Here is a 21,519-nt window from a genome sequence, read left to right on the forward strand (position 1 = left end):
ACAGTATTAATATTAGTGGCCCCCAGCATGTATTCAATTAAATAATGTCTTTCCAATGTAAGAAGCATATGTTGTGTCTGTCCACTGATCATCTCTCCATCCATGTGGCTACATCTCTCCTAATTCTATCCGTCACGATCTTCATTAGAACTCTCTTATGCTATACTTTGTCAAATGTTCCCAGAAATCCCTGCATCTGACACCCACACAATTTCATTCACTGAGCTGAATTTAGAATAGCTTTGTCCTGTTGATTTCTCCCCAATGGAAGATGAATTGAGAGTGCTTAAACTCAACTCATTCCTAACCTTTAACATTCCTGAGCAAGAGGCGATCTTTATCTTCTCTGCATGACTGATTTGAAACCAATTGTCGAAGTGAAAGGACAGTTTCACTGCATGAATTCTCAAAATCAAGATCCAAAGCAAGTAGGCTTAGAACTATTTTGTCATCATCTTAAAGCTTCTGGCTATTTTTGACATACTATAGTACACAGAGTTAATTATGGTTGGTATTGATTACTTTGTATAAGTTCAATAAAACTGTCTCTGTTTAGAATTACTCAGTGATTGGATTTGAACTGGCAAACAGCTTTTTTTAATGAGCATATCTATCGTATTCTTTATTTAAGCAGAGATTTGACAAAAATTGCTTTTAGCATATCAGATAATGATGAGTATTTCTTCTAATGCTGGGGGAAGAGATAAAAAAAGTTTAAAAAAATCTTTGCTGTGTCACTTCTCTTGGGCTTGGTTATATATAACAAAACCTAAAAAGAATTCTTAAATATCAAAACAGTCCCACAGCTCATTATAGCATTTTGTCAACCATTACATAAAACAGGCCCAAAGCAAAGCAAAGTGTGACACCAAAGGAGTTATAAATATCACACCAGAGCTCTCTCACGCAGGTTTTCGTTGCTATAGCTCTAACTAGTTTTTACTCTGACGAATGATGCTTAGCTGAGTAAAAGGATTATTTTGTGCTTAAATGTGGTCATGCTGCATAAGCATATATACCCGGGTTATTCTGCAGCTATAGTACTATTGTGAATACCTCAGGGTATTTATACTTTATACATAAAAGAAATAGATTTGATTATTTAGTTATTATATTTACATAAATTTCATTCATGGACAACCATAACATGAATATAAATAGTGCAATGCTATTCTATCGTATGTTTAAAGGAAACTATAAAAGTTGCATGCTGTGCAATGAAACAGTATTGTTCCAAAATTCTCAATATTGCAATCTGCATCTGGAATGATTTTTGGAATCTAATCAGGGGCAGCCTGGACTAATTAAAACAATTCATCAATCTGAATGAATAGAGCGACAGAGTGGCAGAAATGAAATCCCTTTTGCCACCATGAGTACAAAATAATATTTTGCTATAATTAGGGACAGAAGCAATACTGTGGCCTAGTTCAGTTAATTTCTCAAGAAGTAATTATTTTTGAAAAGATACAGATTCAGATTCATTTATTTATCGCATTGACCTTGAAATATACAGTGAAATGCAAACAGGCTTTTGTAAATGTAAGTAGGCTTTTTCCACTGAGTTTGGGTGACTCTAGAACTTGAGGGTTAAGGTTTAAGGGTGAAAAGTGAAATGCTTAAGGGGAACATGAGGAGGAATTTCTTCACTTAGAGGGTGGTGAGAGTTGGAACGAGCTGTCAGCAGAAGCTTGTCACCAGAAGGGGGTTTGCTTTTAACATTTAAGAGAAATTTGGATAGGTGCATGGATGGGAAGGGTGTGGAAGGCTACGATCCAGGTGCAGGTTGATGGGACTAGGCAGAATAACAGTTCAGCATGAACTAGATGGGCCAAAGGCCTGTTTTTATGCTGTAGTTTTCAGGCTTCTACCTATTAAGATTCATCAGTCATGGGACTTTGAAATCTGGGCCTTGAACTCTGGACTTGCATGGACCTCCAAACCCAGACCTCACCAGCCCTTGCACCTCCTACCCACATTGTCTTCTGATCTCAGGTCTCACAGACCTGAGGAACTCGCTGACGGGGCATGGGAAACACTAGCCTTCATGCACAGTTCTGCTGATGTTACTCATTAACCATGGGGATCGCTGATCTTCGTATCAGTACTTGCTGACCCACAGCCTCCAACTTGACCATTGCCAACACACTGAACTCCTTCACTTATAGATCAAACATCCATATTTTGGAACAGTAATGCAAGAAGCATTTTGAGAAAATTCTTGAAATAGTATTTAGTTTGTATATGCTTACTGCTTATCTCCATATTTCAAAGTGTGAACAAGTAAGCTCTGGCAGAAATCGAAAGCACAGGACAATGATCTTGGTTGCTTTGTGAAAAACCTTATCCGATCTTTGACTGGACCCCTAACACTCAATAGTTAATAAGTGGAAATGAAGTTACACATCAGTAAGCAGAATGTTAACTTGGCTCAGGCAGATAAACCCATCTGTCCTCTGATTAGCATGATGCTGTAGTTTTAAATATGCAACCATTTCTACCCAGACATCTGATATTAATCTGATATATTCGATCCCTGGCACCTATCAAATGGATTGTAGATAAATGAAATGCAATGCCTTCATTAGGAGGATGATCACTATGGTGGCAATTCCCAGCCTGGGTTGCAGTTGTCACTGTGCTGTCATGAACTGGTGCTGATGGACAGCCTGTGTATTTGGAAGTAGGATCTATGCCAGTCATGGGCCTGTATAGCAATTGGATCGATCAGGTTTTGCACAATGGGTGCAGTGGGCAAGTTAAGTAAATATGAAGGCTCATAACCACCAAATTAATAAATTACTGGGATGAATTGCACTGTCTGGAATTTATATCCACTCCCAAGTAAGTAAGTCCAAGATGTTCAAGGACCCAATTCTTGTATGCAATGAGCTAACAGCTCTCTATAACTCCACTCTGTTCCTGATAGAGCCTTTCTTACTGGGGGGCAGTCTCATCCTACAATTATCAGAGCTGGCCTAATGATAATGAGGATTTTTAAAAATTACTTATATTATTTTAATGTTTTAAAGTTATTTACTTAATATTACTTGAGGTCAAAACTCATCCTAGATCCATAACAGGCAGGCTCTTTTGTCTTTTCGTATTGCATTCAGGTAGGAACACACCATTCTCACCCCCTGAATATAACTTCCTCAACAACGTACTGTTGAACAAATTTATGAAAAAATTCAATTTCCTGCGGTTTAACGAATATACTAATCTACCCCTTCAAATAGTGAATGCCTGAAATCAGGTGGCTCAGTGGGAGAGCATCTGGTCTTCATTGTGATAAGTCAAAATTCAATACCAGCTGGCTATGAACAAAAATCTAATAATCCCGAGAACATTCTCAATTTTGGCTGTGATTCCAACAAGGCTTATTAGAGTTCACACATCAAAACGTAGAACTTTGAACTCAACCAGTGGTAGATATGAATGTATGATTTTCACAGCAAGACACGAGTAATAGATCTGCAATCCCATGAGTATTGCTGGGAAGGAGGCCTGCCCAATAACAGACAAATATGAGGTCCATGTCTTTGCCTTAGTTTCTAAATCAGACAGTTCTGTCACTAAGATCTGTCAAGCTTGTGAACTTTTATATTCTAGTATTCTATAGGGTAAACTTGCTGCTTCTTCCATCTGTTACAAAGCCTAGCAAGATGTTCAGCACTTGATAGGAGAAATTTGGTGCAGACTAAGGAACAATGAGTGACTAACACTTAAAAATAACTTCAGCATTTAGCAATTTGTTTATCATAATGCATTTAGTACAATTTTATAGAAAATCTGAAGTAAACAGACAACAACAATCACACAAACTGAAATGTGAAATAAAAGAATGCAATATTGTTGTTATACATACATTGATATTTAATTCTACACTCCATTTTTTCATAAAAATTTCTTCATAGAACTTGTAATTGTTTTAATTTACAATTTACTAGTACAAAAACTACTGATGGAAAATTTGGTTCTACTGGACGTTACCTTGGGCACTAAACAGTTCAAAAATAATATCCAAACTGCAAAGCTCTGACAGTTAGTCACACTATATACTAAACTGGCAAGGACAATAGTGGAACAATGCAGAGTGGGCAGATTATAGTATTAATCACTTCGGCTTCAGCTAATTTCTTTCTTTCAACATATATGGCTGAACAATGGTTTAAGACCTCAAACTAGAGGAGCAGAATTAAGCTATTCAGTCCATCAAGTCTGCTCTGCCATTTAATCATTTCTGATTTTTTTTTTGCAACCCTATATTCTCCAGCCGTCTTCCCACAAACCTTATCCCCTTACCATTTAAGGACTTGTATCTCTGCTTTAATTGCACCTTGGGACTTGGCCTCCATGGCAACCAATTTTAGAGAACCACTGTCATCTCGCTAAAGAAATTCCTCCTCGTCTCAGTTTTGAAGGGGCATTCCTTTATCCTGATGCTGTGCCTTTGGATTCTAGACTCTCCTACTAATTTGAACATTCTCTCTATGTCCATTGTTTCTGCGTCTCTGTATGTTGGTAGGATTTTGTGAGATGTCCCTTCATCCTCCTGAATTCCATTCAGTACAGGCCCGGAGACATCCATAGGTTAAACCTTTCATTTCTGGAATCATTCTCGTGAACCTCCTCTAGACCCTCACCAGGCCTGGCATGCCTTTCTTTCGATAAAGGACTCAAAATTGCTCACAATATTCAAAATGTGGTCTGATCAAAGGCACAGAAGGAGAAAGGAAATCCCACCATCGATCATCAAGTGCTACTGCAAGTTCACAGATGAATATATACTGGCTCTGCTGTAATTCAATAAGGGTTTGATTTTTTTAAGTTCTTTAAAGTTACTAATCTCTGGAGGGAGTAATGTGCCAATTACTAATTGTTCTGATGTTCAAGCTTCTCTGCGTGGTAATTGCTTCCATTTATGGAAACGTTCACGGGCATTTCCCCTACAGAGGCATGAAGGGGAAAGTGCAGCTTAAAATTAACCTATTCACCATCAGTGCATTTGTGCGGAGAGTCCCAGTAGTGTTGCCAGCAGCAGGGCTGTTGCTTCTCTGAAAATCTCCCCAACCCTAGCTCACTAACATTCCTGAAATGATACCAGATTAAAGATCAGCTTTATTTGTGACATGTACATCAAAACATCAAAACATACAAAGATGTACTGGGGGCAGTTCGCAAGTGTACCACGCATCTGGTGCCAACATAGTATGCCAGAAACTTACTAACTCTAACCCATACGTCTTTGGAAAGTGGGAGGAAAGTGGAGCACCCAGAAGAAACAGATACATCATGGGGAGAACATACAAACTTCTTACAGACAGTGGTAGGAATTGAACCCTGATCACTGAGCGCTGGTACTGTGATGTATTGTACTAACCACTACACTACCACATCATCCCTGCCTTGTTACCGTCGCTTGGTTCCTAGTTAATTTCTAACAGGTCAACTTTGCCAGTAGTACTGGCAGCATTGAGAGCGGGACCAGTTACCGGAAAAGGAAGATGGACGAAGAAGGAGCGAGAGGAAGAACGTCTCACAGCAGGACATGAGTATATTGAGAACATTTACATGATGCACTGCCACAAGAAAGCAGCATCTATCATATAAGCCCCCACCATCCAGGCCATGCGCTCATCATGATGCAGTAGCTATAGAAGCCTCAGATCCAACACCACCAGGTTCAGGAAGAGTTAGTACCCTACAACCATCAGGCTTCTGACCTCTTTATTGACCAATACTCTGAACTGATTTTGCAACCTATAGACTGACTTCCAAGAACTCTTTACAACTCATATTCTCAGTATTTTTCTAATTGCACAGTTTGTCTTCTTTTGCACATTTGTTTTTTTTTCGGTCTTTGCATATGTGTAGTTATTTATAAATTCTATTGCATTTATTTGTTCTTGTAAATGCCTACAAGGAAATGGCATGGTAACGTATATGTGAGAATAAATTTACTTTGAACTTTGAAGATATCCATGAGGGATGCTCAGAAAGTGAGATTTCCCTCCCTGTACAAAGATGAACGGCCATGGTCTTTGAAATCAGCCGCTTGCTGCAGCACAACATAAGATGAGCAGGGTCTACGTAGCTCAGTGTCTATTATTCATAGAACTAAGGTTCTTGATGAGACATGGAGCCACTCAACAGCATTGCTAAAACTGCATGCTGCAATCTACCAATGAAACAGCCAGCCATCTTGCAGCTGTGGCAAGGATTCCCCCAACACATCTCCAATGCATGTTTTCAGAGACTATTTTAGACATATAAGGAAAGGCTAAGAACCACTTCTGGGAACATAGAACATAGAAATCTACAGCATGTTACAGGCTCTTTGGCCCACAATGTTATGCCGACCTACTCTAGAAACTGCCTAGAATTTCCCTACTGCTTAGCTCTCTATTTTTCTAAGCTCCATGTACCTATCTAAGAGTCTCCTTAAAGGCGCTATTGTATCCACCTCTACCTCCGTCACTGGCAGTGCATTCCATGCACCCACCACTCTCTGTGCGATACACTTACTTCTGACATCCCCCTTGTACCTGCTTTCAAGCACCTTAAAACTATGCCCCCTCATGTTGGCCATTTCAGCCCTGGGAAAAAAGCCTCAGGCTATCCACACGATCAATGCCTCTCATCATCTTATACACCTCTATCAGGTCACCTCTCATCCTCTGTCGCTCCAAGGAGAAAAGGCCAAGTTCACTCAACCTATTCTCATAAGGTACGCCCTCCAATTCCGACAACATCCTTGTAAACCTCCTCTCAAGGAAATGGGTTTCTCAGAGAAATAAATATCTGAGAAACATTTTTGAGAAAAATAGATAGCTGTTGACTCAGATTTATTAACCTAAGGCCAAATAAATATGAAGTAATTTTAATTGATTTATCATAAAATTTAATGTTGCAAAAGAGTAGTTCTGCTGCGATGACTTCTGTGTATAGAATGAAATGTGATTTCCTTACAATCACACTTACTGTAGAATTTATGAATGTTTCTTCTCAAATTACAACATTATTGCTCAGATGACCATTGGAATAAAAAATTAATGATGTTTTGCCTAATCAGCATTTGAGGAAAATAAAAATACTGCTATAGTAAAATTTTCACTATTTTTGATTATGATAAATGGAGTATAGATGTTGTGGTGAAGTAAATCCCTCAAGTGTATGGACCTTCTGTTCTTCCTGATTCACCTACAGTGACTGTCATATTATTGAACATGTTACATTTGCCCCTGTAGAATTTCTAACTTAGTAAATGTTGACATGAAGCACATGAGTGTGAATGTACAGCTGTAGTCTACCGCATTCGATTTTAAGACAATGTGCCAAGGATGGAAAAAAGTCCTAATGCGTTAACTGTGTTTTTTATTAATATTAAAGATGGGCTGAGCATCTTACATGAGGAATGTAGTCTAAAAAAGTGTACATTTCCTTGCATGATAAAGTCCCAGGCAATAATCATATATCTTCTTTGTGACTGAGTTCCGAGAACTGCAACTCTTTTCACTGCAGTAATTCATTCACCAGATTAAAAACAAGTTCAGGAAAAAACCAGAGCATGGGGCTGCCAAATCTCACTTTGATTTAGCTGAATTTTCTCCTTTAAGATTTCTCAAAGGAGTTTAACTGTGCTTAAGATGTAACTGCCTGAACTGATACAATCCTAGAGCCCAGTATGTGTTTAGAGATTATGGTATCACAGTATACATCAAAATTGACCTTTTACAGTGGACTTGAACAGTAAGTCAGAAGATTTGTGCTAGATGATAGATGCAATGAGCTGGTCAAATCATAAGAACAGCCACTAGATGTTCCATTTACCCCTGAACTGAAGTTATTTTACATATGTCCTATCAAGTATAACAAGTATACTTCCTTTACACAGATGAACTAAGGGAGCTGCCAGATCTCAAGAAGTTGGTTCACCGTGTGCTTTGCAGTATGCAGGGATGTCAAAAGATGCTGGCTTTGCTGTCAATGTCATATTCCAGGAATAATTTTCTTTTAAAAGTTATAATTACAAAGTTACGCATACATGCCTGCACATGTGAATTACTTTTCACGCTTAAGAAGAAATCAATTGCCCCAGTGTTAAGTGTAAATGTAAACTTTATTTCTTCAGGTGATATAACATAGTCCAGTATCTCTAGTCAATTATGAGGGCTTGGGGATGCAGAGAGCATCAGAAACAGTAATCTGAGGCAATGACTCTGTACACAGAACACCACTGGTCCACTACTATCTGTCTCTATTGCAAGTTGTGTTGTATCATATCCCAATAGTTATTTCCTTCACACAAGATATAAAGGTTCAGAACCCAACCTCATTTTACTGACGTTCCCGGAAAATCTCTAATCCCTGTCCAAGGCATGTACATTTACTCCCTCAAAGTTACACCCATCATCAAAATGTGGCTAAGTTGCAGCAGTCAATCCTTCATGTGGATATTTAGCAACCATTTTGTATACCTTTTAAACTTTATTTGATTCCAGTCACTGGAATTTTCATCCTGTAAAATGCCAGCATTTGTCCTGAGATAGAAGCGCCTGCAGTTACATTATCTGATAGAAGGTGGCACACTGATGCAATTGTAAATGGTCCTGTAGTGTGCACTGTTGCTGCTGATCAGTCTCTGTCTGGTGTTCCAGTCTATGGGTAAATATCAGAGCAGCACTATTCATCACAATTACTGTGAGTGGCAGAGCATGAAGCAGATGTACAGATATTGCATCGCGCATACACAACAGTACAACCATGTGCATCCGGAGTAGGTGGCATATCTATTGAATTGGATGTACTCCAAAAATGAACTGAGTTGAAGACTGATGTACTTCTGATTGCTGCTGATGAATACATGTGTAACATCTTATTTGAAAGATCTGTCTGGAGATTTCTACTTAATATAGAAAAAATATGAGCTATCAGCACGTGGATAGATGAAAGATCTGTATGGGTGTAGAATTCAGTAACATTAAGTCATATTCCATGAAGTCTCTTGGTCGAAGGCACTTTATAATAAATGAGCACTTAGACTGTTCTCACTCAAACCCCAATGAAATGATTACCATTGCTTACTGATGATGTTTGACTTACAGTTGTTGTGTATGCAGCTTCAGGGTCATCCTCCAGCACTCTCGAAAGACCAAAGTCTGACACTTTGCAGACAAGGTTCCCATTGACAAGTATATTGCGAGCTGCCAAGTCTCGGTGTACATATCCCATGTCAGACAGGTATTTCATGCCAGATGCTATTCCACGAAGCATGCCCACCAGTTGGATGACTGTGAAATGTCCGTCATGTTTCTAAGAGTACAAGAGTTTGGAAAGCCGCATTAAATACAGAAGGAATTTATGCTGCTAGATTACAGCTCTCACCATGAGTGAATGTGAAATAATTTTGCTCCAGTTCTTCATATATTGTACAATATATATTTTTTAAAGTATAATGGTTCTATATAAAATGTAATGCTTAAGTTTCCTAATAACATCAATACATTTTGTTTCCACCATTAAATCAGCCTAAACCATTCTTGCTGTTAACCCTGTAAATGCTCTGCCATGGAATTTTTACATTTATTTACCAAAGTATCTTGATACTTATTGATCCATATCCTAATGTTACATTTTTCACAGCATCCTTAAGCTATTTTATAAACCTCCTCTTCAATTAGTTTAACTCAATGCAGTTTAAAAGATTTGGAATTGATAAAAATCTTTCATAATACTCTAAATGTTTAATACTCTTTAAATATTTATGCAACAATACAATTAAACATATCTAAATATTAAATTATTCAGAACTGTTATATTTTAGTCAGATAAAGTTGAATAAAAGGACAGAGGGAAGACTAGCCTATATCTAATATAATGGTGGAACAAGCTTTGGAAAAGATATAGCTAATTGCGGTTCCTTATAAGCACAGACTAGTTTCATTGTAGGGGTGGTGGTGGTGGAAGCGCCCCGTCAAATGCTTTTCACAGTGTGAGTGCGTATCCTTTGCTAGCATCTTTTGTTAGTGACAGGTTGCCAGGCTGAAGTCAGTCTGGCTGACAGTTTGTTTCCCAGGTAGCTTCACAGCAAGCTGAAGTGGGAATGAAGGGTGAGACACTGGGTATATTTTTATGTGTGGTCAAAGGGGGTATGTGCGAGGGTTTCTGATTGGGTGGGCCATAGATTAATTGGGGATAGGTCTGGAAGAAGTACAATTGTCCACTTTGTCCAAAGGTAGTGTTGTAGAACTTCTCCCCTAAATTGTTCTTGCCTCTCACAAGCTGCCACATTTGCCATCATAGCGGCAAACTGCCTATGTAGATACATCTGGAGTCAACCGCTGTATCAAAATATGAAACAGGCCACACATTCTGAAAGCTTACCGATCTGTCTCTGGTAGATTAATTTGATAAATATAAATTGCCCCGTGCAGACAGGTGGTAGGAGAACTGGGATGGGTTAGGCGATAGTTGAAGGGCATGTGAAAGAGGCTTCATGGAAACAAATGGGAAAATGGGGATGATAAGGATGGTTAGAGCTGTCAGAAACTTTATGGGCCAAATGGCCTTTTCTACTGTCCGAAGAAAAGTTCTTGGGACACCATGGTAGCGCAATACTATTACAGCTCAGGGCATCAAAGCTCAGAGTTCAATTCCAGCGTCCTCTTTAAGCAAGACTGTTTGTCCCTTCCTATGTGCGCATGGTTTAGTAGGGTAATTTGTCATTGTAAATTGTCCAATGATTAGGCTAGGGTTAAATTGGTGGGTTGCTAGGCAATGCAGCTCAAAGGGCTGGAGGGGCCTGTCCCGCATTGTATCTCTAAATAAAAAAATAAATAAACAAAGAATATGAAAAAGAAACCCCAATTAAAAGTTTTAGGGTCAGGGTTCAGATTTGTAAATCTAATATCTGTCATGATCCCAACTCAGAGGTTTGTAGTTTTTGAATCCATTGCATTTTTTTCTCACATTTCATCTAGCTAAAATAATTTCCAGCCCTCTCTCTGTCTCGTGTTTACTCTCTTCCTCCTTTATATTTCTCCCCTCTTAAACCTACTTTCCAGATCCTCTCTACACATTATTTGTATAATTTCTTCTTTCACTTTGCCCAGTTTGGAAGGCTGCACGGGCACATTATTACTGTGATGGGAGTTTTCATCTAGGCTCAGATCCTTGCAAAGCCACAGACAGTGCACTCTCTGTCAGACTCTACAACGAGTTTACTTTGCTGTTCAAAGAGGGAGCCTTGTCATTGGCAGTACCTAGAGAAAACCCCAGCATGCCATGCTCAATATCTGTGACAACGATATGAACGATCAGCAAGCCGGGAGCAGTGTGCACCAGAACCTGGGAGATGAGTCTAGCTGAATGAGGCATTCGGTGGCTGTTGAGTACCAATGAATCTGCAGCGGGGCAACAGTTTGGATGAAGTGTTTGTGATTTTGTTCTTAAATTTTACTGAAAGTAGAATCAGAACAACCATAATCAGAAACATTCCCCAGATCACCAAGAAAATGAATTGTCTTGTGAGGAACATAGGCTAGTCTTCCAAGACAGGGGAATTGATAGTTAAGTTCCCAGCTGGTAGTAAAGACTTGTGGTATCATTCATAACACAGGAGACACCAGGCAGACCTTCATTTTACTTGTGGCTGTATTCAGAATCAGATTTAATATCACTGCACTGGCATGTGTCATGAAATTTGTTGTTTTGAGGCAGAAGTACGTTGCAATACATAGTAATGAAAATTATAAATTACAATAAGTATATATTAAAAAAGGTAGATAAGTAGTGCAAAGAGCTAGGGAAAATTGCTGAGGAAGTGTTCATGGATTCATTGTCCATTCAGAAATCTGATGATAGAGGGGAAGAAGCTGTTCCTGAAATATTAAGTGTGTGTCTTCAGGCTCATGTACTACTTCCTTGATGATAGCAATGAGAAGAGGACATGTCCCTAGGTGTGAGGGGGTCCTTAATGAGGGATGTCTCCTTTTTGAAGCATCACCTTTTGAAGATGTCCTGGATGGAGGGGTGGATAGTACCTATGATGTGTACAATACTCTGCAGCTTTTTCCAATCCTCCAAACCAGATGGTGATGCAACCTGTTAGGATGCTCTCCCTGGTACATCTGTAGGAATTTGTGAGTGTCTTTGGTGACATAACAATTCTCCTCATACCCGTAATGGAATATAGCTGTTGTTGTGCCTTCTTTGTAATAGCATCACTATGTTGGGCCTATACACTCATATGCATGTGAATGTATTAAATCAATAAGTTAATTCAAATACCACTTGGCTATAGTTCATTAACTGTAACATTACTAGCCATGAAGACTCACAACAACCTTCTCTGAAAATCAGAACTTCTTTTGACATGACATCAATAATAAAAATAGACGGAAGAATATCTTGGGGAATGCAAATTATTCTGCACTTGACACCACATATAATTCCAAATTAAAATCTGTTTGCAACAAATAATTTCAGATCTATTCTATACATTAATATTATATTGTACTTGAATCTGTTGGCTACCTCACCCTCAGAAATGAATCCAGGGATCCATTTTCCATGTATTCAACAACTATCATTACGGGCCGGCCTGTGAGCAAAGCAAAAGGAACAATCAATACATTAAACGAAGTGCATACACTTTGGCTTCGGTGCAGGACTGAGAGTTTATTGCAATTGTAAATTTACTTGCAGAAGTATCTATTCTGATTATTAGGAAGTGATGAACAGTCATACATTTGAGCATTAATAACAGATGTAATGACAGCAAGGGAATATATTAAATCCACTGCAGGCACAAACTAAACCTTCCACAAATTTAAAAAGCACTACCATCCACTTTGTAATCTCTGAGCAAACATTTTAACATTAATTTGTCTGCTTTAGACTGCTTTTCTGAATTCTTCCTCTGTCTTTCTGAAGACAGCTAAAGTTCAACCCAGAGAGTGCTTTGCCCTCTACATGTGCTCTGTCTTGATTGAGCACTATGAGGAAAATGCATAGCTGGAAGTTTCTATCCCATGGAAAATATACTGGAAAATCTGGTGCCGGTCAATCAGTCTCATTTAGCAATATTCTTACTGCGACACTGGGTTTTCATGGACTTTGTGGGACTCACAGGCCACATTGTAACATTGGTCTCATCTCATATGAATGCACAACTGGTTCTTTATTTCAACCATGCATGCATAAGCTTTAGGGATAATGAGACAAAGTGCATGCAGCAAGTAATTTGCATTCAATGGATGCAACAAATGTAACTACCCTTAATGTTACTTACAAAAATCTAAAGGATGAGAGTGATAGAGAAAAACACTATTCTGCTCTCGTGCTAAATGCTCCCCTGGCAATTTATATTCAATCCACAACTAAGAATGTTAGAATATTTAATACTGAACAGACAGCTGTGAAAATGCTGCAACTGAATTCTATTTTCATGTTTTTGTTTAAAACACAAATATAAGTTGATATTTTAAAATTCACGCCAGCTCTTAAGTGTGTTCATAACGATGCCTGGCCGCATATTGAAGCTAAACATGTGTCCAGTGTTAGCAACCAATTAACTGACCTATTGGAAACTGGTGAAAATTTTTTCGGGTGCTTTCAACGTGGCAAAAACTCATCTGTGCGGGTCCCAATGACAGCTAAGTCCCTGGATAATAGAGAGGTTTTTTTTCCCTTTCTCTGCCTTGTGTCTAGCCAAACCTAAGCACATAGTAGAGGCAATCTGCCCAGAGTTATCATAAAATGACAGTTTTTTTTACAGCAGCAACAAAGCAAGCTATGAAAGAACAGCGAAAACACAGGCAAACACCCAATTGGCATTGAATCCTAGATTAATGATTTTGAAAAGCATTTCAATAATCTGTTAATATGTTTAATTCATTCTTTTAACAAAAGGACTTGTAGTGTTAATTAGCCCCGCTATGATATGAATTAATGAGTAGGGGCTGTTTGGTTTAATAGTTTGATTTGTCATAATTCTGGATGAAATCACTTCATTTGGTGCCAGAATTACAAAGGAAGATACTCAAGATTAATGCATATGTATGACTGATGCACTCAATATATCAATGTCACATCTTAGAAAATCTTAATGCTCATGCTGGCTTCCAGCTCAGATTGGCACATTCCTAAAAGACACTTTACTATCTGGAAGAGAACATGCTATTCCCTTGTTTTGCTGATGATTTGAATATAAAAAGAAACAAACTTTTGAACCACAATTTTCAGTACATTGGCACAGTCAAATTCAGACCCAGAGTCTGTACCAGTCAATCTTAATTTCACTTAATTGTATTCTAAAAACAGCAATAACTGGCTACAAATTATAAAGCAGAAAACATATATCAACCAGAGCATGGGAAACAGGAAATTGGCCTTAAGGCCTCTTGAGCTTACTCCACTCTTCATTACTGTGACTGATCCTCAACCCCAGATATACTTTTGCCAATCCTCATATCCGTTAATCAGTGGAGTTCCAACATCTATTGATCTCAGTTTGGAACACACTCAAAAACCGAGCATCCACAACCCTCTGGAGTAGAGACCCTCCTCATCTCAGTGCTAAATGCCCAACCCCTCATCATGACACATTCATGAATTTTTTCGAGAATTCGAGAATTTACTGCCATGGGATTTAGACTCTTGGCATCAACCTTACACATCCCCTGCAGAATATCATGCACTTCAACGAAACCAGTGCTCATTTTTCTAAGCACTGAATGACTGTGCTCTCATTGGACCTTATCCCAGGAATTAGTTTACTGAATCTTGAGAGAACCAGGCTGAAGTAATATTTTCAATTAATGAGAACATTGGGATACTAAACTACCTTTAAGGCTGTTTCACTTTTTAAAATATGCTCAATATTTGAGTGGCAAAATGCTGGCACAATTTTGTCACTGAATTATGATGTCTGTTGTCTAAGATCTCCGGGGCACAGCCATTTTATTTCACACATCTATTGTGTCAAACAGCAGGGAGGGTGGTCTAACAGAGAAGTGGGGAACGGTATAAACTGTCTCAGAAGGTCATTAGAAGTGTCAGGGAAGAGCAAGCAATGGCCAAAATTAAGGTGAGAAAATGAGGAGGCACAAAGGAGAAATGTGGAGGTGAAACAGCACTAGAGGAAAATAAATTTTTGCCTTGAAATGTAATCACAGAGTACAATGTACTTATACGCGGCGTGATGAAATTGTTAGTAAAACCCTGTTGCCTGATGTGCACAGTCAGGATTCTTAACTTGATGCAAAAGCACACGAAGACTGACGAGCAAACTCAGTAATGTCGAGTAATGTAGAATGCTTGGAATATTCACTACAACACATAGAAGGTGCAGGAACAGTGTTGACCTTGAAAAATGAAGGTGATCTTCAGAAATGACTGAGGCCAGTTTCATCATTAAAGGGCTTGACCTTTCATGGGCTACTGGTGGTGAACTGAAGACCTTCACCATCCTCTGTCGGGAACCCTCTCAGGTTTTCAGGTTGGAGTTCACTTTCTTCTCTACTCCACAGCCCCACTGATCTTGTTCTCACGGTTATCTGCTCAATCATGTCACCCCTGGATTCTCTTGCCACTACAATTTGTTCTTGCTGGTCAATAACTTCCCTGGCCCATTTGAATATCCAACAAACTTCAAATGTCTTTTTCCTATCTCTGCTACAGTCGGAGGTCCCAGTATATGTCTGCACCTTGAACATTTAGTCTACTGCACACCACTCTTGTAGAGTCTTGTACACAATGTGGTACTGAAACCTAGGACCCTCCCTCCCTCCACAGCTCTGCTACAAGTCTTCTTTCCAAGTCCATTACAACTTTTAGGCCCCTTATTGTTGAAATTGAGAACAACAAATGAAAGGTAAAAACTAATATAAGAAAATATAGCAGACACATATATATATGGATTCGGTGCCCTAAGGGGCCAGTTTCCATGCTCCACAATGCGATAACAAACTCAGGTGTAAGAACAACAGAACTGATGCTGGCCTGGCAATAGGCCACAGGCCCCAAAGTTGTCAATGCATTTCATGACTGTGAAGAATATGGAATCAGAGTGTTGATCCTGGTGACCTTCCTCCATTGGAAGATATTTACAGTGAGAGAAAAGAAATGATTTTGTTATAGGCAACCATTGATTCCAGAGTCGAACAGATCTGATGCCTTTCCTCCTCAGAAGAAACAAGTTCCTTTTAAGAGATGTTTCAGCAGCTGTCAGAATCCTAATTAATAGTTGCAAGCAACACAGACATCCAAAATGAGAGACTCACTTATGAACAGACTGTTCATATAACTGCGGGGCCTGGTAATATATCTGATTGGACACTGAGGGACTGTGCAGCCCAGTAAACAAAGGTTCTGACAGCCATCTTCAGCACCTCTGCGGAACAGTCCATTGTCCCTGTAGGCCTCAAGGCAGCCACCATTATCACAGTGCCCAAGGGGGTGATGGCAACCTGCCATAATGACTACTGTCCATTGGCACTGACATCAACAATAATGAAATGCTTTAAGCAGCTAGTTATGGATTGCATTAAATCCCATCTTCCTGCTACACTGGACGCTTTGCAGTTCACTTATCACTCAAATCGGTTCACTGACGATGCCATATCCTCTGCCCTCCACTCCAACCTGACCGAACCTGGAAAATGGATGCTGTTTATTGACTTCAGCTTGGCATCTAATACAATCATCCCTCAGAAGCTGGTGGCTAAACTGCCCTCATTGGGTCTCAACACATCTCTCTGTAACTGGATCTTGGACTTCTTGGCAGAAAGACCCCGGTCAGTCCGTGATGGCAACAGCTTCTCTATCTCCACCATGCTGAGCACCGGCACCCCTTAGGGATGTGTACTCAGCCTGTTGCTGTTCACACTGCTGATGCATGACTCGACAGCTAAGTTCCGCTCAAACTGAATCATCAAGTTCACTGATGGCCTCATCAAAAAAGGCAACAAGATGGCATACAGAGAGGAGGGAGAGCAGCTTGTAGAATGGTGCGAGCACAAGAACTCGAGTTTCAAAATGGACAAGACTAAATAGATAATTGTCTAGGCTGGGAGGAAGATGCAGGCTGACTAATCCTCGTTGCACATAGGCAGATCCTCCATGGAGAGATTTAGGAGCACCAAGTCTCTGGAAGTGCACATAAAGGAGGATCTCACCTGGTCCTTCAACACCACCTTGTTAGTCAAGAATGCGCAGTGGCATCTCCACTTCATGAAGACACTGAGTCGAACAAGGCTTCTCCCTTAGCTCCCCTCCCCATCCCCCCTCTAACAATTCTGGCCACTGAGAGTATCCGGGGCAGGTGCATCACCAAATACTACAGGAATTGCAAGGCATCTAACCTCAAGACCCTACAAACGATTGCAAGAACTGCTGAGAGGATTATCGGTGCCTCTCTTCCACCCATCTGAGATATTTATCAGGAGCGTTGCCTACACAGGGCCCTCAGCGTTGTCAATGATCCCAGCCATCCATGCCATAATCCATTTGACCACCTACCATGGACAGAAGGTAGCATAGCATTAGGCCAAGGTCTATGAGGATGAGGAACAGCTTCTTCCCCCAGGCCATGAGACGGCCGAACTCATTGTCACCACCCAGGTCTCATGACGCATGAAGTGCCAGCAGTGTTATACTGTTTACTTTTTGACTTGTATTTTAAATGCTCCTTAAGCTAAATGTCGGTCTTCTGGAACATTATTTATCATTTGTTGATTTATTAGTGGCAATTTACCTTATACATTGTGTGTGAGTTATGTGTACCGTGTTGTGTGTGAATTATATGTACTATGTCGTCTGCGAGTTATATGCACTGTGTTGTGCACCTTGGTCCAGAGGAACGTTGTTCGTTTGCCGGTATACATGTGTATGGTTCAATGGCAATAAACTTGAACTTGACCATCTGGGCAGATGGTGTGGAGATGGCATGACAGATAAATTGGTCATTGGCATCACTGTTTGACACAATAAAAATGGCGCAATGCAAACCAATTTCCACTGGGTTTTCATGGGACAAGTTTAACTCATTCAACTCCAATGTGAATCAAAAAACAGTTTCACATTGTTGAAAGTTACTGTGCTCTTAATGCAGACACACATGCAAAGAAAACCATATAAAATATGACATTTTTAAAGGGTAAATGATTAGTTATAAACTCTGCAATAGAAGATAATTCATCTTATGGAAACATTTTCTGATTAATGAAGATATAACATACACATTAAGTCAAATTAAAATTTACCATTTTCTGAATAATCTCAAACCAGATATATTGAGAACTCAAGTTGTGATCATTATTCCAAACATGAAAAACATTTTTATCTGAGAGTTATTTTAACCTTGATCCATTGGTTTGAATAAAAATTAAAATGTCGAACTTGCTTCTCACCTACCCAATTCCAAATTAATGGTCTAACAAGCCAATCATACAATCCCTCTTCCCAAAATCATCTTACTGCAGCTAACTACCAGTTTATCTCCCTTCTCCCCCCACAAAGCAATTTCCCAAGCTCTTTCCTACTGCCAGTATTTGGGTTAAAATGATTAATCAGAACATGGAACATAGAACAGCACAGTCCAGTACAGGCTCTAAGGCCCATGATGCTGTGCCGACCTTTTAAACTACTCTAAGATCATTTTAACCCTTACCTCATACACAGCCCTCCATTTTTCTATCATCCATGTGCCTATCTAAGAGTCTCTTAAGTGTTCCTAATGTGTTTGTCTCTATCAAACCCTTGGCAGCCACCACTCTTTATGTGAAAAAAACTTACCTCTGACATCTTCCCCCCCCCTCCCCACATACTTTCCTCCAATCATTTTAAAATGATACCACCTGATATTAGACATTTCTGCTCTGGGAAAAAGTACCTGATCTATATCTCATCATCATGTATACCTCTATCTAGTTGCCTCTCATTTTCCCTCACTCTAAAGAGAAAACCCCTAACCCACTCAAACTATCCTCCTAATCCACCCAGCATCCTGGTAAATCTCCTCTGCACCTTCCCTGAAACTTCTACATCCTTCCTATAATGACAGTTATAATTCTACGTTACCTCACAGCCTGTTGAACCCTGCTTAGACCACACTTGGAATATTGTGTTCATTAATCTCTAGAACTGAGTCCCCTGACTGAGGAAGGCCAACACACCATAACAGCCCTTCCAAGATGGCCCAATAATTTGCTCAGCCCTCATAACCTTTTATGGATACATCTTATAAACATGGTCACATCTCAACCCACTGAAGTATGGAGAAATGCTCAGAAATGTATGAAAAGTGAAATACTTTTTGTAACGACTCCCTCCAAACGAATGATGTTTGGGTGGTCAAACTGGCCCATGATGCTTGCTTCTCTGAGAAAATCCTTTCGTTGTCTGTCCATGTAACCTCCTTTTAAGGTCTTAATAGCCACGGGTATCTCCCTTTTCCCTGGTGTCTTTAGTCGACCACTGCAGACTTCTCCAAACTCCCCTAAAAATGCACATCATTAGGATAAGTGACTCAGGAAGCTTGGTAAATACATTTGCAAAATCATCAAGTGTACCTGAGTTAATGAGGTCATCATTTTAATTAGCATGTCTAAAATACTCTGTGTAAAGTAGTTAACAGCTTTAGTACGTTGATGTGATATTCTTGCTATAATCTGCAAATAGATAGGATTCAGGTGCATAATAGGATGGCCTGAGCACAGTTTGCTCCAGGGTTACATTTCTCCATAAATCAAGGTATGTGTTATCCCACTATGAGAGGCCAGCTATGTTAAATCTCATGTGTACTTGTAGCATGTGTAATTTGCAGCTAATTTTTTTGCTCATAAAAAATTATTAATGACTTGCAATGTCTGCTCTAATATATTCTATTTATTCTAGGCAGTGGGAAATCTTTGTACATTATCAAGCATATTTTTGATGGAATTAATTCAATGTTAAATTACGATTACTTTAACGTTGAAATGTTATCTAAATTTTTAGAGATTGAAATAAGGTTTACATCAAAACCAGTGCACTAAACTTGCAGAAACCAAACGGTGTGACTTCGCCACAGAACTTTTAAGATCACCTAGAATTTTACATGAAAGTTGATATTACTTCACACTTCCTAGTTAACTTCAGAAACACAATGAAGTCGGCTCATAAAAAGTGAGAGTTCACTAAATGCAAATAAATAGTTGACCACCACTAGTTTTATTATACAAAAAAGATATTGCTCCGAAATCCATCCTTCATCATGAAATATCTATGTAATATAGCACTTTGTTCTTTTTCTGAAATTTATTTTCATTGGCTTCAATGGAATGGCATTTTGGAAATAGAGCAGAACTCATGGCTACTACTGTACAGTGCATTAGGCATCACTGACAGGAGATGACTTTTTAAAAATAAGGATACTTTAAAGTTAGGATGTGGAAATCATAGAAAGGGTGCAGATGAGATTAAGAAGGATGTTGCCTGGATTAGGGAGCATGCCTTATGAGAATAGGTAGAGTGAACTCGGCCTTTTCTCCTTTGAGCGACAGAGGATGAGAGGTGACCTGATAGAGGTGTACAAGATAATGAGAGGCACTGATCATGTGGATAGTCAGAGGCTTTTCCCCAGGGCTGAAATGGCTAGCACGAAAGGGCATAACTTTAAGGTGCTTGGAAGCAGGTACAGAGGAGATGTCAGGGGTAAGTTTTTTACGCAGAGAGTGGTGAGTGTGTGGAATGGGCTACTGGCGGTGGTGGTGGAGGCAGAAATGATAGTGTCTTTTAAGAGACTCCCAGATGGCTACATGGAGCTTAGAAAAATAGAGGGCTATGGGTAAAGCCTAGGTAGCTCTAAGGTAGGGACATGTTCGGCACAGCATTGTGGGCCGAAAGGCCTGTACTGTGCTGTAGGTTTTCTATGTTTCTATGTTTCTAAAGCTCAGAGTTGGTAAAGTCTGTGAGTGAGTTTCTCCATGATTGGTCAAATCCATTACCCAATGAACAGCCTCTACCAATTCTCTCCGTTTAGACAAAATTTAACTGATGCACAAGTATGAAGAGATCTGTCAGGGGTTTCAGGAGCTGGATAAAAGGATCTTGCAGGTTGTCTCCACAGCACTCAGTCCCAATGTAAAGACTTAAGACAGTGGAGGTGAAAAACTATGAGTCTTATCTCATGTTTATCAAAGTAACGGCAGTCTGAGTTACCTCAATATCTTTGAAATCCAGGAAACGGGGGTTAAACTTAACTGAAACAAATGAAACAAGCCCCTGATCTTGCTGCCAGCTATTAACAGAATGTATTCAGAAGGTGATGTGGTGAATGTGGGCCACTAGCACTGAGATTTGATAACTGGTACCTTTCTGATATTATATTTCTGCTACCAAGTTGTGAAAAAGGAGAAAGTTACATTCTGCACACATTCACATTAGTAGCTTGAAATATTCTGTTTTGACAATAGGTGCCCTAACTCCAATATAAAATATCCTGACTGTGAGGAAATGTCTTCCATTGCAAACAAA

The 21,519-nt window shown here is 39.4% G+C and overlaps 1 protein-coding gene across 5 annotated transcripts in view; it reads right to left on the minus strand.

Annotated features, from left to right (window-relative positions):
* epha6 (eph receptor A6) overlaps positions 1-21,519 on the minus strand; it is a 691,207-nt gene that overhangs the window by 47,198 nt on the left and 622,490 nt on the right. For all 5 annotated transcript variants that reach the window (XM_073045584.1, XM_073045587.1, XM_073045586.1 and 2 more), the window contains 3 exons: positions 19,316-19,501; positions 12,543-12,604; positions 9,106-9,315 (listed from right to left, as the gene is read on the minus strand). In XM_073045584.1, the coding sequence (XP_072901685.1) occupies positions 9,106-9,315; positions 12,543-12,604; positions 19,316-19,501 (458 nt within the window). The remainder of the gene's footprint in view (positions 1-9,105; positions 9,316-12,542; positions 12,605-19,315; positions 19,502-21,519) is intronic.

This window comes from Hemitrygon akajei, chromosome 5, assembly GCF_048418815.1.
Source record: "Hemitrygon akajei chromosome 5, sHemAka1.3, whole genome shotgun sequence".
Classification (NCBI taxonomy): Eukaryota; Metazoa; Chordata; class Chondrichthyes; order Myliobatiformes; family Dasyatidae; genus Hemitrygon; species Hemitrygon akajei.